This window comes from Octopus bimaculoides, chromosome 1 (assembly GCF_046866305.1).
Source record: "Octopus bimaculoides isolate indiv1 chromosome 1, ASM4686630v1, whole genome shotgun sequence".
In the NCBI taxonomy this organism is placed as follows: domain Eukaryota; kingdom Metazoa; phylum Mollusca; class Cephalopoda; order Octopoda; family Octopodidae; genus Octopus; species Octopus bimaculoides.
In genome coordinates this window covers 158,322,305-158,340,027 of record NC_142928.1, presented here as the reverse complement: position 1 = coordinate 158,340,027, position 17,723 = coordinate 158,322,305, and the positions used below count along the sequence as shown (strand labels likewise).

At 36.8% G+C, this 17,723-nt stretch overlaps 1 protein-coding gene across 2 annotated transcripts in view; it reads left to right on the top strand.

Moving 5' to 3' along the window:
- The window catches only part of LOC128248698 (small integral membrane protein 14-like), a 37,135-nt gene that overhangs the window by 4,763 nt on the left and 14,649 nt on the right, over nt 1-17,723 (top strand). For both annotated transcript variants that reach the window (XM_089361272.1, XM_089361275.1), the window contains exon 2: nt 17,109-17,192. In XM_089361272.1, coding sequence (XP_089217398.1) covers nt 17,118-17,192 — 75 coding nt within the window. In that variant the 5' untranslated portion in view covers nt 17,109-17,117. The remainder of the gene's footprint in view (nt 1-17,108; nt 17,193-17,723) is intronic.

The following is a 17,723-nucleotide window of genomic DNA, read 5'->3' as shown; positions in this document are numbered from 1 at the left end:
ACTGAATCTGAAACCATGTGGTCAAGAAGCAAACTTCTTAATCACACAGCCATTCCAATTATATGTGTGGTGTGTGTAGGTTAATTAAAATGCAGGCAGTCACCTCATCAGCACATCATGTATGAACCTGGCTTGCACAGTATTCAGATAACTGAAGGAAGATCAGTTATACTTCAACTAATTACAAAGGGGAGCACTTTGAAAATCCAAGGTATGATCCAGTAGGCATAATACATCACTTTGAATTCTATTTTTCTTTATTTAGATAAATAAATAAGAAAAAATATATATACATATGTGTGTGCAGGCATGGTTGTATGGTAAGAAGTTTGCTTCCCAACCATATGATAGTATTCAGTTCTACAACAAAGCACTATGGGTAAGAGTGCATAAATTTACATATGTATATCCCCCGATGATCCATTGTGGTTAAGCAACCAAGTGCATTTGGTACATCCAATGCAAGGTTCCAAATAGTTGCAGTAGTAAAACATACATAGGAACTAATAATTTATATTTATTTTAATTTTCCCCTACATATGCACTGTATGTCATAATTAATAACACAGTGATAATGTACTGGAAGCTAACTGGATAATGATAATCTACATGGGAGGTCTGATTCATACAATAGTAGTCATAAATTTAACTGTATACACAACATATACATACATACATACATCATATATATAATGCATGTATATGTAATTTATGTACACTCATATATTCACACACATGTGTACCTAAATATAAAGATCTACACACATATAGATATATACATGTACATATGCATATGCAGTAATTGATTAAATATATAAATAAATGAGTATAGGCGCAGGTGTGGCTGTGCGGTAAAAAGCTTGCTTCCCAACTACATGGTTCTGGGTTCAGTCCCACTGCGTGGCACCTTGGGCAAGTGTCTTCTACTATAGCCTTGGGCTGACCAAAGCCTTGTGAGTAGATTTGGTAGATGGAAACTGAAAGAAGCCTGTCACACACACACACACATATATATATAAGTATTTGTATCTGGGTTTTGTCTCCCCACCATCGCTTGACAACAGATGTTGATGTGTTTATGTCCTTGGTACTTAGTGGTTTGGCAAAAGAGCCTGATAGAATAAGTACGAGGCTTAAAAAGAATAAGTCTTGGGGTCAGTTTGTTTGACTAAAGGCAGTGCTCCAGCATGGCTGCAGTCAAAATGACTGCAACAAGTAAAAGAATAGTAAAATGAAATAGTTACTAGGCATACAAGAAAATGAAGAATATGACATTTGAAACAAATGACATTTAAGAGTAAGAAAATAAGTTAATATATGAAGTTTAGGTGATAAGATAGTATAGATAAAACAAAGTTATGTAACTACAAGTGAAGACCAATCACAGATGAAGTGTAATAGCAGTGAGAAAAGAAATTCAGTTGGCATATATATATCATCATCATCGTTTAACATGCTGGCATGGGTTGGACAGTGTGACTGAGGTCTGGAGAGCCAGCGGCTGCACCAGGCTCCAATCCGATCTGGCAATGTTTCTACAGCTGGATGCTCTTCCTAACGCCAACCACTCCGAGAGTGTAGTGGGTGCTTTTTACATGCCACCAGCACAGGAGCCAGTCAGGCGGGCCTGATCACGTTCAGATAGTGCTTTTTACGTGCCACTGGCATGGGAGCCAGTCAGGGGTCACTGGCCACAGCTACGATATTGGTTTTACTTGATTCAACAGGTCTTCTCAAGCATATCATATCACCCAATGCATCAGGGCCGGACATGTGTGGCTGCGATCTCACTTTAGTTGCCGGGTCTTCTCAATCACAGCATATCTCCAAAGGTCTTGGTTTCCTGTCATTGCCTCTGTGAGACCCAATGTTTGAAGGTCATGCTTCACCACCTCATCCCATGTCTTCCTTACACAGCTGTCCTCATTAATACGTAATACATGACCATACCAGCACAGTCACCTCTCTTGCACACCACATGTGATGCTTCTTATGCCCAACTTTTCTCTCAGGGCGCTTACACTCAATTGTGTATGCACACTGATATTACACATCCTGCGGATTATACTAGCTTCATTTCTTTCAAGCCTACACATGTCCTCAGCAGTTATGGCCCATGTTTCACTGCTGTGTAGCATGGCAGTTTGCACACATGCATCATACAGTCTACCTTTTATCCTGAGCAAGAGACCCTTAGTTGCCAGCTGAGGTAGGAGTTCCCTGAACCTTGCCCAGGCTATTCTTACTCTAGTCACTATACTCTCAGAGCCGCCCCCTCTACAGACTTGGTTGCCTAGGTAGTGTAAGCTGCTAACTACTTCTAGTTTCTCCCCCTGGCATATGATGGAATCTGTTTTCTGTGCATCTTCAGTGTTTATTGCCCCTGTGCATCTGTCACACACAAAAACTTTTTTCCCAGTTAACTGTCCTTTGATATTGCTGCACCTTTTATGTGTCTATAGCTAACACCAGGTACATCATATGGAGTTTCTACCCACACCTTTTCTACAGATTGAGCAGAGCCATCTACTTGAAGGGGATTGTGATTTGACAGCCTTCCTACTTACTAAGACTTTGGTTTTTGCTAGGTTAACCCTAAGGCCCTTCGATTCTAGGCAAACTTCTTCTGTTCTGCTACTCCCTTGGCTATATATACCTGTCTCTTAGCTTCCCTTTTGGCTATCTCATACATTCTCCTGCTACCCACACTCTTCCAGGCCTTCCAAGCCTATTTCTTTGCTCTGATAGCCCTGTCTACAGTATTGTTCCACCACCATGTTACCCTAGGTCTGGAATGGACTTTGCACCAGCTGCCTTCTATGTCACAGGACTGTAGTTCCTCCTCCCTATCATTAAAATTCTCGGTAAGGATATCCCTAAATCTCTGACCATGTGAAGGATTCTTAAGCTTCCAACTCCTTCTTTTCCAGATTGGTCTGGTTTTGACATCCTTCTGGCCTCGGATCTAAAGTTACTAATAACTAGTCTATGTTGGGGTAGGGTACATTATTCACCAGGGAGGGTCTTTGTATTTAAGAGCAACCATGCATCCCACTGTCTGGTGAGAATGAAATCGATCTGGCTAGCAGAGTCACCTGATTGATAGGTTATCAGGTGTCTAGCTAGCTTCCTGAAGTCGGTGTTGCAGATCAATAGGTTATTTGCATTGCAGAACTCTTCATTTCTGGTACCAACTCCATGGCCCCCATGTACACCATGGAAGATACCAGGTTGCTGTCCAACATGCCCATTAAAATCTCCAGCCACAAAGTTGAGATCATTGTCACTCGTCTTTGAGGTAGCCTGCAGAAGTGATCCTTCTGTTCATTTGGTTGGCCAGCTTGTGGGGTGTAGGTAGAGATAATTGTAGCTATATCATTCTGCAAGACAATATATAAATGTATATATATTATGCGTGTGTGTGTATGTTTGTACTTGTATATTCTTATACTGTTTATTAATTAGACCTGATTTGCATCTCAGAATCTCAAATGTCTTCATAGAACATAAGTTATATCCCCAGGCATGATTGATATTACTGTTCTTCAATTCCCAAATTAATTTTGCTAATGAAGTACTGTGTAATTTCTTCCTATCATCAAAGAAAATAAGATGGTTATTCAAATTTGCCCTAAATTCATTACAGTGGCTTCAATATTGTAGTAAATGTTACTGCATGTCTGGACAGAATATTATATATTATATAACCATGGAGGCACTCGTCATCCAAAGGGCAATTATCTTTATCTCTACAGTTACATAAATAATCAGTTTTACTAGCTACCATTTATATTATTTAGATCATTGTTAATAGTTGGGCTGGATGTAGACAATTACAAGGATTATTGTTCACACTTAGGCAATTACTAATATTGTTTAATTGTTTGCCATTTATTGCAGCTATATTATCTGCCAAATTTGGAATAGAATAGGAAAATTTGACTGTGTACCTATTGAATAATCTATGATATTTTATTAGCAGGAGGAAAATATTTATCTAAAGCACAGAAAAATAATGAAGAAATATCTGTGAATGTCTATACTACCAAGGGGGTGGAGTTATACTACAGAATTTTCTGTTTACATAATTGATTTGCTCTCTTATTCTTAATCTTATTTTGGTGAGTCATAATATCTGACTCTAAGTTCTTTCATTATTCTGAAGTAAGGGGAGGTGTTTAAAATTGTTTCTAAATGTAGTGCTATTATGATTAATCACAGTTCTACTATTGTTATCAGATCATCCTGTTGTTCCATATGGTTTGGATGATGGTTGTAGTAGGAGGCACTGGGGGTACTTTGATTATTAGTATCTCCAACCTGAGCAGTGCTCTTACTAGCGTTTTTAGAAACACTGGTTCCCACCATAGGTTTATGACAATTAACATTTAGTATAGATACATTCCCAATCTTGTCTACTCTGTTGTTGTTCTTCTTCTTCTTGTTCTTCCTCACTCATCCATATTCGTTGGATGTGCAATATCAGTGTACATATTCAACAGAATGTAAGCGTCTTGAGAGAAAAATTTGGCATCAGAGGTATCAGATCTAGTGTGCAAGAGAGACAACTGCACTGGTATGGTTATGAGATGTGTATGGATGAGGACAGCTGTGTAAACAAGTGCTGATCTTTAACTGTGGAGGGAACTTGTAGTAGAGGTAGACCCAGGAAGACATAGGACAAGGTGGTGAAGCATGATCTTCGAATTTTGGGCCTTACAGAGGCAATGACTAGTGACTGAGACCTTCGATGATATACTGTGCTTGAGAAGACCTGTCCAGCCAAGTCTGATCATAGTCATGGCCAATGCTGGTGTCATATAACTGGCACCCATGCTGATGGCATGTTAAAAGCATCTTTCGAGCGTTGGGCCTCATGGAGGCAAAGTGGGTGATGCTTGTGGCATGTGAAAAGCTCCTTTTGAGTGTTGGGCCACACAGAGGCTATGATGAATGACTGAGACCACTGGTATTATGTTGTGCCCGAGAAGCCAAGTAAAAATGCAGTCATGGCAGATACTGGTGTCACGCAACTGGCACCTGTGCCGGTGGCATGTAAAAGCACCCATTACACTCTCAGAGTGGTTGGCATTAGGAAAGGAATCCAGCCTTAGAAACCATGCCAAATGAGACTGGAATCTGATGCAGCCTTCCAGCTTGTCAGCCCTGCTCAAACCGTCCATCCCATGCCAGCATGAACAACGGACGTTAAATGTTGATGATGACATATATGTATGTATGTGTGTGTATGTATGTATGTATGTATATATATATATATATATATATATATATGTAGTTGAAATTTATTGAAAAACAAAAGACAAAGACAGGTGTATGAAAAACAAGCAAGTATATTAGTTTGATGCCCAGGAAAATGAAAAAGTCTTTTACAGTTTGAGCCTATGCTCTTTAACAGAAAGGAATAAGAGAAAATAAACAGAGAGAATGAAAAAAAAACTTGGCGAATGATTGGAAGAAGTTTGAAAGAGAGATAATAACGAAAAAAAAGAGGTTGAAAGGCAGTTACTAAAGTGCTGGTGATCCCAAGAGAAGGCACACGTGCATGTGTGTGTATGTGAAAATAGTGTGTTTAAGTCTGTGTGTGTGTGTGTGTGTGAATAGGAGCGAGTGACTCTTTTGTGTTTGAGTGTGTGCGTATGTAAATGTGTGCATGTGTAACTTGTGTGTTGTGTGTAGCGGTTGAGGCGTGCTTTTTCATGTGATGTGTGTGTATTTGTGACCAGGCAGTATGCATGTGTAGGGTGTATATATGTGAGCAGAAGTTCTTGTCTGTTTATGTTGTGTGTGTTAATGCGTGTTGTGTGTGTATGTATATATCTTGTGTTCAGGTATTATATGCTTGTGTGAGTGTGGTAGTATATATTGTCTATGTTCAGGTATTATATGCTTGTGTGGGTGTGGGAGTGTGCATGACTGTGTGTGTGTACGGAGTTAAACTGTGTGTGGCTGCTCTTATAGTGGTATGTGTGGTGATGCTATTTAAGATTGTGTGTGGGTGTGTGGATGGTAGTGTGAGTTCTGGGAAGTGGTCAGTGCTAGTATGTGTGGAGTGGTGTGGGGTGGTATCAAATGAAGAGAGGAAGTAAAGTTGGTGTCAGATGAAGAGAGGAGGTAAAGTTGGTGTCAGATGAAGAGAGAAAGTGAGTTGAGCCCATGTGGCACAAAGCAGTGAAAAAAGAAGATGAATTCCTGTTCATGACGAAGTCAGGAGTCCAGATGGCCCCTGTGCAAAGACAGTTTATATACTGGCACAAAAATTTTCACACGTGCAGGAAGGGTGGTGTCACCTCCCACCCACATGGCATTAGTTTTGGCAGGAAAAAAATGATGTCAGATACTTTGTGAACATGGACTTGGAAGTAGATAATAGACAAAGCTATAAATTCTAGCATATAAATATTGGATACAAATGAAGTTGCAAGTGTTATGACAAAGTTTCAAGTTATTTTTGTTGCTACTTGTAACACATAACCCAGTGCAACCTGTCACATTGTCAGGCTTTTGGCAACTAAACCAGTGATCCTATATATGAGTGCAGAGATTTTGAACAAATATTGCAAAGCTTTCTTTCCAGCACTCTAATGATTTTACCATCATACCATTCATATTAATTTATTTTTCTGTTTAATCTCTCTATCAATGCAACATATAACTGCTTATTACTGACTCTTTTCCTGCTCTTAGCATTCTATTTCTCCCATCATACTTATACTCTCTCTTCCTTCACCCTCTCTCGTTGATTTTCTATATATTAACAGTTCAACAGAACTTTTTTCATGGTAAAACAATAGTTTTTCTGTGACAGCAGTTTTACATTTTCCAGATGCCTTAGCTAGGCCCAAAATAATGTCTTCACCACTTGACCTTTCTAACCTCTTCTACTTCCCCAAAAGCTAGAATTAAGATAACAAGACCACTAACTAAATCCATTGTTCTCAACAATATGTCTATCCTTCTGGATAGTTATAAAAGCAAGAACCCCCAAGCAAAAATCAGTTAGTTGGCTCGTGACAACTCAACCAGTTAATGAATGACAACTGGAGTCAGAGTCAGCTACCATCAGTTAAGGAGTAGAACGCTAGAATCATAATAGCAAGGCAGCTATTAAAGACAATGGTCAAATGGAGAAATGAAGTTTAGTGTCAGCAGCTATGAGACCCAACTTCCCACACTCTCTCACTTTCACTAACTCACTTTGTCTCGTCTGCACATTACCATATCTCTCTCTATGGTTTACTACTACAATAAGAACATACTATTACAATAAGAACACACAGGTCGAAATTAGCTTTTTTACTTTGCACACTCTAGGATTTTATCACCTGCCCGTCGAGGCAAGGTATATACGATGTAACGGTAAAAATAAATATTTTCGTCACAACTTCAATCACTGTTCTTTCATCCTTACATAATGAAAAATCTCAACCTTTTACAAATATCAACCATTACAACTGGTGATCCTGACGTTGCACCATAACGGACATCGGTTACAATTTCTACTATCATAAATGCAACACTTTTTGAACAAATGTCAAAACATCTTTTATGAGTTAAATGTTTTGGAAATAACAAAACTCCTGGGTTGTAAATGTATCTGTTTCAATAAAAGTCATTTGTCCAGTCAAGATAACTTGCTATAGATTATTGGGAGACATCAATCTACTGGCTGAATGTAAACATTAATCTTTACATTTAGTTGGTGAGTATGAAGTTAAAAGAAAAATGTTTGCATGCACACACATATGCATGCACACACACACACACATGCACACACACACACACACACACACACACACACACACACACACACACACACACACAGGTGGTCTTCACAGCTTCTAATTTTCATTCTATGATCATTTTACCATGCTTACATGGTACTTGTTGCAGGTCCTTGTTCATCACCTTCTTGAAGATTCAGCCTCCAGATATCAGATTTCACGACTTTGTCCAGTATTTTACTTTGTCTTCTTTTTCTCTAGGCCCATTCCACTTGGATCACATGGCACTTCTTTACTCAAACACCATCCTCCATACATCACATGTCTGTACCAGTGCAGCACTCTCCTTTTTTTTTTTTTTGGTATTTTGTTTACATGCTGAATGTGGAGGAAAGGACAGACACCATGATCCTTACAAGCCCTCCAAAATTGGTGAGATTGATGCTGTTTGTGTTCCATTAAAATTGTTACAAGTCAACATCTGCAAGAAGACATGAGCAGAGAGGAAGTTCCATTAGGATGATGTTCTAGGTAGAAGGATTGGGTATAGTGGTTAGTGTGGGGAAAGAGCAATTGAAACTACCAAGGGTAATGAGTTAGTTGGGGGTGCCTGCATGATAGAGGTATGAGACAGCCAGCTCCAATGTGTAGAGGCCATTATAGTTATGATAGAAAAGATAGTGAAAGGAGACAGCATTCCTGTCTGCTAGAACATAGACATTAGTGATGGAATGGCAAACAGCTGATTGGCTTTTCTCTGAAATGACCCAGGATATCAACTTCGATAGTAGCTGTACCATCCCAGATGTGGGATAGAACAGTTGCTGTGGTGTGTCTTGCTTGAGCCATTGTGTGACTGCTTGTTAGCAGCTGCTGGGGATTGAAGTACTTCTGGTACTCTTCGTCTGATTCCTCTTATATCCAGTTTTCCTCCTTGTTCATTTGTGTTCTGTTATTTGTGCTTACTCATATTAAACTTCCAATAAAGCATGCTTATTTCATCTCATTCCATTCAGCTTTTGTATATCCTCTGTATGCAATGCCCATATTTCACTGTCATAGAGCATAACACTTCATACACATACATCATGATTTGCCCTTGACTCAGTGAAAGACTCCCTCTTCTCCCAGAAATAGTAATAGCTTCCTGAAATTTTTTAAACTCTGCTTTCAAAACATTTACTGCCACCACGCTTTAGGCCACCTACTTGATTATGGAAGCTATTAACTACTTCTAGGGAGCCTTAACACGTGAAGGAATTTATTACATGGTTGCTCTTTCTGTTAACCGCTCCTGTGCATCTACTGCATTTGAATTTTTTCCCTGTCAATCTATTTGTCCCACTACACCTTTTGCACACTTGTAGTTTATATTGAATACATCTTATGGAATTATTATTTACATTTGTGTATATCTTGCTGGACCACTTTCCAGACAACAGCAGAGTCCTATCCCCTTTCTAAATAGTTAAAACTTTTGTCTTTGCTAGGTTTACTGTAACACTTGTTGATTTTAAACTTTATTTCCACATTTGGAATTTCCTCTTATTCTTCAAAAGATTCAGTTACAAGAAATAAGTCGCCAGCATATAACAATTCCTTCAGACAGCCAGTTTTAAATTTCTCTGTTATGGCTTGGAGAATATATACGTTTACACATGCATGTGTGCATGCACACACACACACACACACGCACGCGCGCGCATGGCTATTCTTTGAAGCTTCTAATTTTGTGTGACCTGTTTCAGAGTTAAAATTCTACAAGGGCTGAATTTGCTTTATATTTCTTCTGAGATGAATTGAGGCAAAATCTAGTTAAGAATTCATTCAATTTTTCCCTCAGCTTTTGTAGTCAAAAGACAAATTGCACTGTGTGTGTGTGCGTGTGCGTGTGTGTGTGTGCGCACGTGTGCGCACATGCTCATAAATTTGAAGACCTTTTTTTTTCCACACTTATTGTTTTGTAAATTAACTGCATGTTAACTACAATGAGTAAACTTATAATCAAAGACATTCCAGCTGAGCAGATAAACTTATCAAAGATGTTGCAACTAGAATAACTGTGATGAAGTGCAGTTCAACGTGTGATCAAAGATAGCTGAGCAGACTTATTTTCAACTAAGTTTCATCACTGCAAGCATTCCAATCATGGCCATCTTACCTTTTGAGGGTATACAGAACTACATGTAGAGGCTTACTCTACATGTAGTTCTATATGGTTGAGCCCATTATTTGTGTTTTACTCAAATGTAAATATTTCTGTATTCACATGGAAACTTCAAACTTATTTAAATTCTGGTGTTATATTTCCTATTCTCTCTCTCTCTCTCTTTCTCTCTCTCTATCTCTCTCTCTCTCTCTCTCTCTCTCTTTCTCTCTCTCTCTCTCTCTCTCTCTCTCTCTCTCTCTCTCTCTCACACACACACACTCACACACACACACACACACACACACACACACAGAACTGTATGGCACCAATGTTTTTTCTTGGTACTGATTTTATACCCATTCTGCATTTGAATAATTGGGAAGAGTTATGTTGATGACTAATTTTTGCAGCTAGATGTCCTTTTCTACTGTTAGTGACTGAATCTTGAAGTAGGGGTGGGGCCTGTGTTTTAGTTCAGTCAGGAAAACTAAGGGCAATATTTAAGTTAGAACAGTGTAATGAGCATGATTAATCCAATTCAAAATACTTGCACAGTGGGGGAAAAGACAACATTAGTGGTTTTTTGAGGTAATCTTTTACAATGGGATGCCATTTCTGACAACCAACCCTGTTAGTTGCCCTTTACAATATACAAGAATATGTGTACTTGTCCCAAAAGTGGGATACACATGGAGGTGTAGCTCAATGACTAATATTTTTATCATTTCAACAAGTGCAGATAACTTTAGACATGTTTCTACCCTATCAGATTGTCTCAGCAAAGCCAGGTTATAATATAATGACAATTATTACATTTATAATTATGACCATGTGGTCTGTTGTTTAAGACCTTAATCTCAAAGTATTGCTTATCACAGTTTAAGATAGCCTAGGTATTTTTGATTACGTGGTCTTTTATGATTTCTATGCTATATTAGCATCTTAATTAGTCAGGTTAGAAAAGAAGCCAACAAAAATTAGGTACTACTTTCACTTTCAGAATTAATTTATTAGTCTCATGATAAACCATTTTGTTACCAAATTTCTGTTGAAATACAGTCTTTTTCTCAGTTTTGAAAATAATGAAGAATTTAGTTAAATAGATTTTTCATTATTAAGTTAGTGTTTGAAACATAAATTTAATTGAGCTTTTAATGGACAGTTATAAATAAGATCACTTTAAAAGTGGAGGTTTGTATCTTTAGAACCAGGCTGGTTGGTAACATAAATGTTAACATAAAAGAGCCTTAATTCTAATGTTCTTGATAAAGCCTTTAGTAGCCTGTGGTCTTCATTTATCTTATATATATTAAACTTAGTGCTGATGTAGAAAATAAATTCTAAATTTCTTAAAGGAATGTAAAAACTTACTTCATTAATAAATTTGCTTTTATCTTGAATTCAATATTTACATCTGTATTTAGCTAATAATCTTAAATTCAGACTTCTTAGAAGTGTCTAGACGGTCACTTAATCTCCTGTTCAAAACAGCAAATAAATCTCTTTAATCAAATTCTCCTCCATCGTTGAAACAGGAACGTAATCTTAGTGCTGCAATTCCAGAATAAAAGCAAGATTGACACAGTTGCAACGTTACTCATAGAATATGGTTTGATTTAACCCTTTAACACTCTGTCAAAGGTAATGCTTTATTATTTACATTGTTTGAATTAATCATGCATTATCTTGTAGCTTCAAGATTTTCATTATGTGATGGTTTACTTTTAGAATGACACTGTAGGATAGCTGTGAGGGGGGCCTGATACAGCCAGTTTAAATGCAAAACAGATAAACCCTAATGTACAAATCTACCTGCAATTCTGGATTTATAAATTGCGTGCCCGTGGCATGTGTAAGGACTTTCAAGCGAAATTGTTGTCAGTGCCGCTGGACTGGCTCTTGTGTGGGTGACACGTAAAATACACCATTTTGAGCGTGGCCGTTGCCAGTACCGCCTGACTGGCCTTTGTGCCGGTGGCACGTAAAAGCACCCAATACACTCTCGGGGTGGTTGGCGTTAGGAAGGGCATTCAGCTGTAGAAACTCTGCCAAATCAGATTGGAGCCTGGTGTAGCCATCTGGTTTCACCAGTCCTCAGTCAAATCGTCCAACCCATGTTAGCATGGAAAGCGGACGTTAAACGATGATGATGATGGTTTTATTAGTTATATTAATGCCACAAATTTGTGTAACACCAATCATATGTTATTGAATACATGTGTGTTCCCACACCCTTTTATTATAATATTCACAGTATACTAATTAAACAGAATTTTAGTTTATTCTGTTCTGAAAAATCTGTTATACAAAAAAGTTCAGTATTCTACTTGAAACATTTATTCTCTAGTCTATAACTCAAAATATAATGCAACAGATGTTACATTGACAAATGGCTACATACATAGAAAAACAATTATTCTATGTTTTATAAAGAATATTTACAGCTAGCATGCTGTCATGTCTATATGACAACTGTCCTTTTGTTTTTTAATATCTATACTGCTGTGTAATCTATATACTTATAAAAAGCAAAGTTTGTTTGTATGTTGACTGCTATTTTTACTTAATAAAATTGGTAATAAGTTAGTTTTTTTTTTGTGTTTTAAACTGATCTAACCTCCATCATGCTCACTATGAACTTTTTTCCCCTCGGCAAGAGGTTGTGGGGTGGGAAATAAATAACATTTACAATTTGAAGTTCGGAAGTGTGGAAGTTGTAAAGGTAATTTATGGACATCCTTGTGTCTCGTCACTAATGCCAGTATAAAGGGTCTAAGACAACAAATGGAGTGGGAGTGAGTGACAGTTGGAGTTGTTAAATGCAGGTATAAAAGGTTTTGTTCTGAAGTCACTGCTCTTTTAATCAAAATGAAATTGCAAATTTTTGTCTTAAAATGAATTTAGTTTATCAGTTTCACACACACACACACACACACACACACACACATATTTAAATATATATTGGGTTATCCCATAAATAATGCAGTTTTTTCAATTGCATGAAAAAAACTACCTATGAAAGCAGGTAGTAATTTTACCTTGTACTTATTCTTAGTGTAAGTTTTTAAGAATGCAGTTTGATTTTAACAGTTATTTTTTCAAAGCTATAATGGAAGTGACAAAGGAGCATATTTGGTATATTTTGCTTTATGAGTTCAATAAAGGCAACAACGCAATGGAAAGTGCAAGGAATGTTAATGCAGTATATGGGGATTGGACAATAAGCATAAGCCAGTGTCAATGGTGGTTCCAGAAATTCCAAGCCGGGACGAGCCTCATCCTGGAAGATCTGTAGAACTCAACAAGGATGTCCTACAAACCCTGTTGGAACAAAATCCCATTGTTACTGTTGAGGAACTAGCAGAGAAGCTTGGATCTGGTCATTCAACAATTTATTTGCAAGAGTATTTTTCATGACAGACAAGTGAATTTTTGAAGAGGGACCTTGCAAGTCTACCAGATAGATGGAAGAGCTTTGTAGAAAATGAAGGAGAGTATATTTTAGATTAAGATAAACAAAGTTTTTTTTTTTTAATTTTGAAAAATAAAAGAAGTATAAAAAAACTGCATTATTTATGGGATGACCCAGTATATGAAATCAAATATTGAACTCATTTGTTTTCAAAATATTTCCTTTTCCAAGAATAACATACAGAATTCTTCGAGTTAAAAAATGTAAACAAACATGAACACATATTCACATGCTCACACATACATACACACATATTTGCATGTATGCACATGCATAAGTCAATATAAATATGTATGCGTATGTATGAGTGTATATACACACATGCACACACACACACACACATATATATATACATACATACATACATACATACATATATATATATATATATATATATATATATATATATATATATATCTGTATCTATACATGCATACACTTATATACACACTATTCCTAAAAACTCTAATATAAACACTTTCTTTTATTACCATTGCCTTTGCACAGCTTCTAACGCTGGAGATGTACTGTGGTGTCAGCTGTTCACTACCAGTGAACTAAGGTAACACCCCTTATTTTTCAAGCACCTTCGGAGTATTCAAGCGGTTCCAAGCAGTGCTGTTTTCTGCAAGTGCTCCATCCTTATTGCAGCCCCTATTTGTTCCATGTACTTCTCAAGATTTTTACTCACTGTTCCCAGGGCTCCAACAATTATTGGTACTACTACCACCTTTTTCATCGACTACAACTGCTTAACCTCCCAAGCTAACCTGTTATATCTATCGACTTTTCTTTCTTCCATTATTATTATTGTTTTTATTATTATTCAGTAGTCTTATTTTTATCACGTGCTTCCATTTCAATACTGAGCGCATTTCTGTATGCCTGTGGTATTTGCTGTTGTTTGTTGTGATGCTCTTATTTTTACTGTATTGAAAGTGTTTTACGTAGGATGTGTGCAGTGCCTAGTAGTGCTATTTTTTGTATGTAATATATACTTGTTAGTCCTGGAGTTTTTGTTATGTATTTGTCTGAATATGTTTTTATCATACCTAATGCAACTACTATGATAGGAATTGTTTCTGTTTTTAGACTTCTCATTTGAGTTACCCCTATTTCTAGATCTTTGTATTTTGAAAGTTTCTCTGTTTCTTTTAGAGAAATATTGTCATCTGTGGTATTGATACATTGATTAGTAAGCATTTCTTTTCTTGGTGATCTTTGACAACTATATCCAGTCTATTGGCTTTAATTTCTTTATGTGTATTGACATATCCTATAGTATGGTTGCATCCTCATTTTCTGTGACCTTTTCTGGCATGTGCCTATACCATCTTTTTTCTGTTGTTATTCCATAGTGTTAGCATAGCTTCCAGTGTATATAGGTCCCAACTCTGTCGTGTCTGTGAATATATTCCTTCTTAGCCAGGACTGGGCAGCCAGAGACAATATGATTTATTGTTTCTTCTCCATTTTAATTGTTTTCCTGTCTATTTTGATTAGCTTATTTAGAGTCCAGTTAAGACTATTGTAGCTGTAACTTATAACTGAGATGGCTAGAGTGTTGATACTTAATATCTTGTTTTTCCCATTGAGCCCTGTTTTCAGTATTAATCTAACTTGTCTATAGTATTCTTTTCTTATCTTCTCTTTCATTTGTTTGTGTTGTATCATATCTAGTTCATTGATTCCTAAGTATTTGTATGTCTGGCTTTGGTCTAATTCTAATATTTCATTTGCTTCATCTAGTGTGATGTTGCTACTCTTAACTAGTTTTCATCTTTTCAAGGTTGCTTTGGGACATTTTTCTAAGCCAAATTTCATGTTTATTTCTTTGGTAAATCTATGTACTGCCTGTAGTAATGTTTCCAGCTGTTTGTCATTTATAGCGTACAGTTTTAGCATAACAGTTGTATCCACATCCAGTTCTGTTTAGCATATCAGATAAAGGTGTCATTGCCAAGTAGAAAAGGAGTGGAGAGAGCATGTCTTCCTGGAATATTCTTCTTCTAATGGGGATGGCTTTGGTTTTTATGAATCCTTCTTTTGTAGCACTGTAGCATTGTTTTATATATTTTATGATTATTGGTGCTACCTTGTTCATGGCTAGTGTTTCTAGAATCCATCAAAAGCCTTTCGGTAATCGATCCAGACCATACTTAGACCCTTCTTCTTTCTGCAGCTGTCTTCAGTTATGATTTTATTGATCATTAGCTGATCTTTACAGCCGTATTAACCCTTGCAGCATCCATTTTGCTCTTCTGGAAATAGATTGTTTTCTTCCAGATGTTTGCTCATTCTCTGTGATATTGCAGTAAAGGCTTTGTGAATTGTAAGGAGACAAGTTATTGATCTGTAATTTTGTGGGTTTGCCTTTTCAGTGGATTTGGGAATTAGGATAGTTTTCCCTTCTGTGAGCCATTCAGGCACTGTCTCTGGCTCTGCTAGTATTTCATTAAATTTCTCAGCCAGCTTTTTGTATGTTCCTCTTAGGTATTTTAACCAGAGTTGGGGATCTTGTCATGTCCAGGTGCCTTCCAGTTGCTTAGTTTTTGCAGTGCCTGGATGACCATTATAAGGGTCCAGAGTTGTTCAGGTGCTGTGTTTGTTGTTTTGATAGATCTTTTCTGAGGTTGTTCCTTCGCCGACCACATTTCTTTCCAAAATTCTTCCACTTCTTCTGCTGTTGGTGCTGCATTGATCTCTATTTTATTTTTGCCAAGTTCTTGGTTGAATCTTTTGGGGTTGGAGTTGAACTGTTTGTTTTGTTCACAGAAACATTGGTGTTTCTCATACCAGCAGATTCTTTGTGCTTTGGTGAGGATATCTTGCTTTACCTGTTCTTTTATTTCAGGTATACCTTGTACTGTAATTTTGTATTTATGTAGTATTTTTCTTCTCTTCTCATTGCTTAGTAGTGTTGATTGTCTACTAGTTTCATTAAGGATTGACAGATCCTTTCTCTTATTTTCTACTTTTTCTGGATATTATTTATCCACAGGATTTGTTTGGGTGGTGATGCTCTTGTTTGGATGGGTTTTAGTGGGTTCACAGCTTCTTTTGTGACCACAGAGGCTACTGTATATATCATATCATTTAGCCTGGTCATATTATTATTATTATATGAAAACTCGCTGCTTATTTTGCTGGGTCTTATGGAAAATGTCAGTTGTCCACAGCCAGCAGACTAAGGTGACGCTTGTTTTACTGGTCATGCTTCAAGAACCCTGCAAGAATTCTTGCAGTTCCGAGTAATGCTGGTTTTTGTAGGTGTTCTACCTTCACACTTATACTAATTTTTTTCAGCCATGTTGGCAGTTGAGTGCTGATAATTCCTAGCGCACCAATTACTAATGGTATCATGCCTACTCTCTTCATTGGCCACAACCTTCGTATTTCCCACTTTAAATTGTCATAGTTGTTTATTTTTTCTTCTTCTTTCACATTGATCCTGTTGTTATTGGAGCATGCTATGTCAATTATCATACATGTTCTTTCTTTTTTATTCACCACAACAATGTCCGGTTTCCTGTCTGGTCAGGTGATCGCACTAGATCATTACATCCCACAGGATTTTGCAGTTCTCATTTTTGGTGACTCCTTCTGAGGTTTGCTCATGCCACGTCTTTGCTCTATTATAATTATTATTATTATTATTATTATTATTATTATTATTATTATTATTATTATTATTATTATTATTGTTATTATTTATTTATTTATTTAATTTTTTTTTGTTTAATAGACAGTCAATATGTCAGGTGGAAATTTTGATCCCTGTGAATGTATTTGGAGTCATGAGAATGCTATGAGGAGACTGATTCAAATAGTGAGTGTTATTTTCAAATTCAAAATTGTTTCACTAAATTTCACTTAATATATTTTGCTTTGTTGTTGTTGTTATTTAGATGCAGGTCAACCATGATTGAGCAGAGTTATGATCATTGAGAATCTAACCATGGCCATTTTGTTTTCTTATGTACCGTTTCATTTTTATTCCATCATTTTCATTGAATGTTGAAATTAAGACTTTAGTGAAATTTTGCTGTTATTTCTTGCAGGTTAAGAAGCCATATAAAGGCTACCTCATTGGCTTCAGCTGTGCATGTGTGTGTGTTTTCCATTTATCTACCACCATTTCTGGAATTTATAATTTAATCCCTTCTTTTTAAGATCGTTAAGTTGTTGAAAGCTGCTCTATAGAAAAAATGTTTCTTTAATGCAGATGTTTTTTCTATGAGTGGATTTTAACATAGCATTAACTGTTAAAAGAATCATCAGTTATACAATACACTAACTGTTAGCAATAATGAACTGTATCTCTTTGTTTTCTATTTACAGTTTAAGATGATGATGAGAA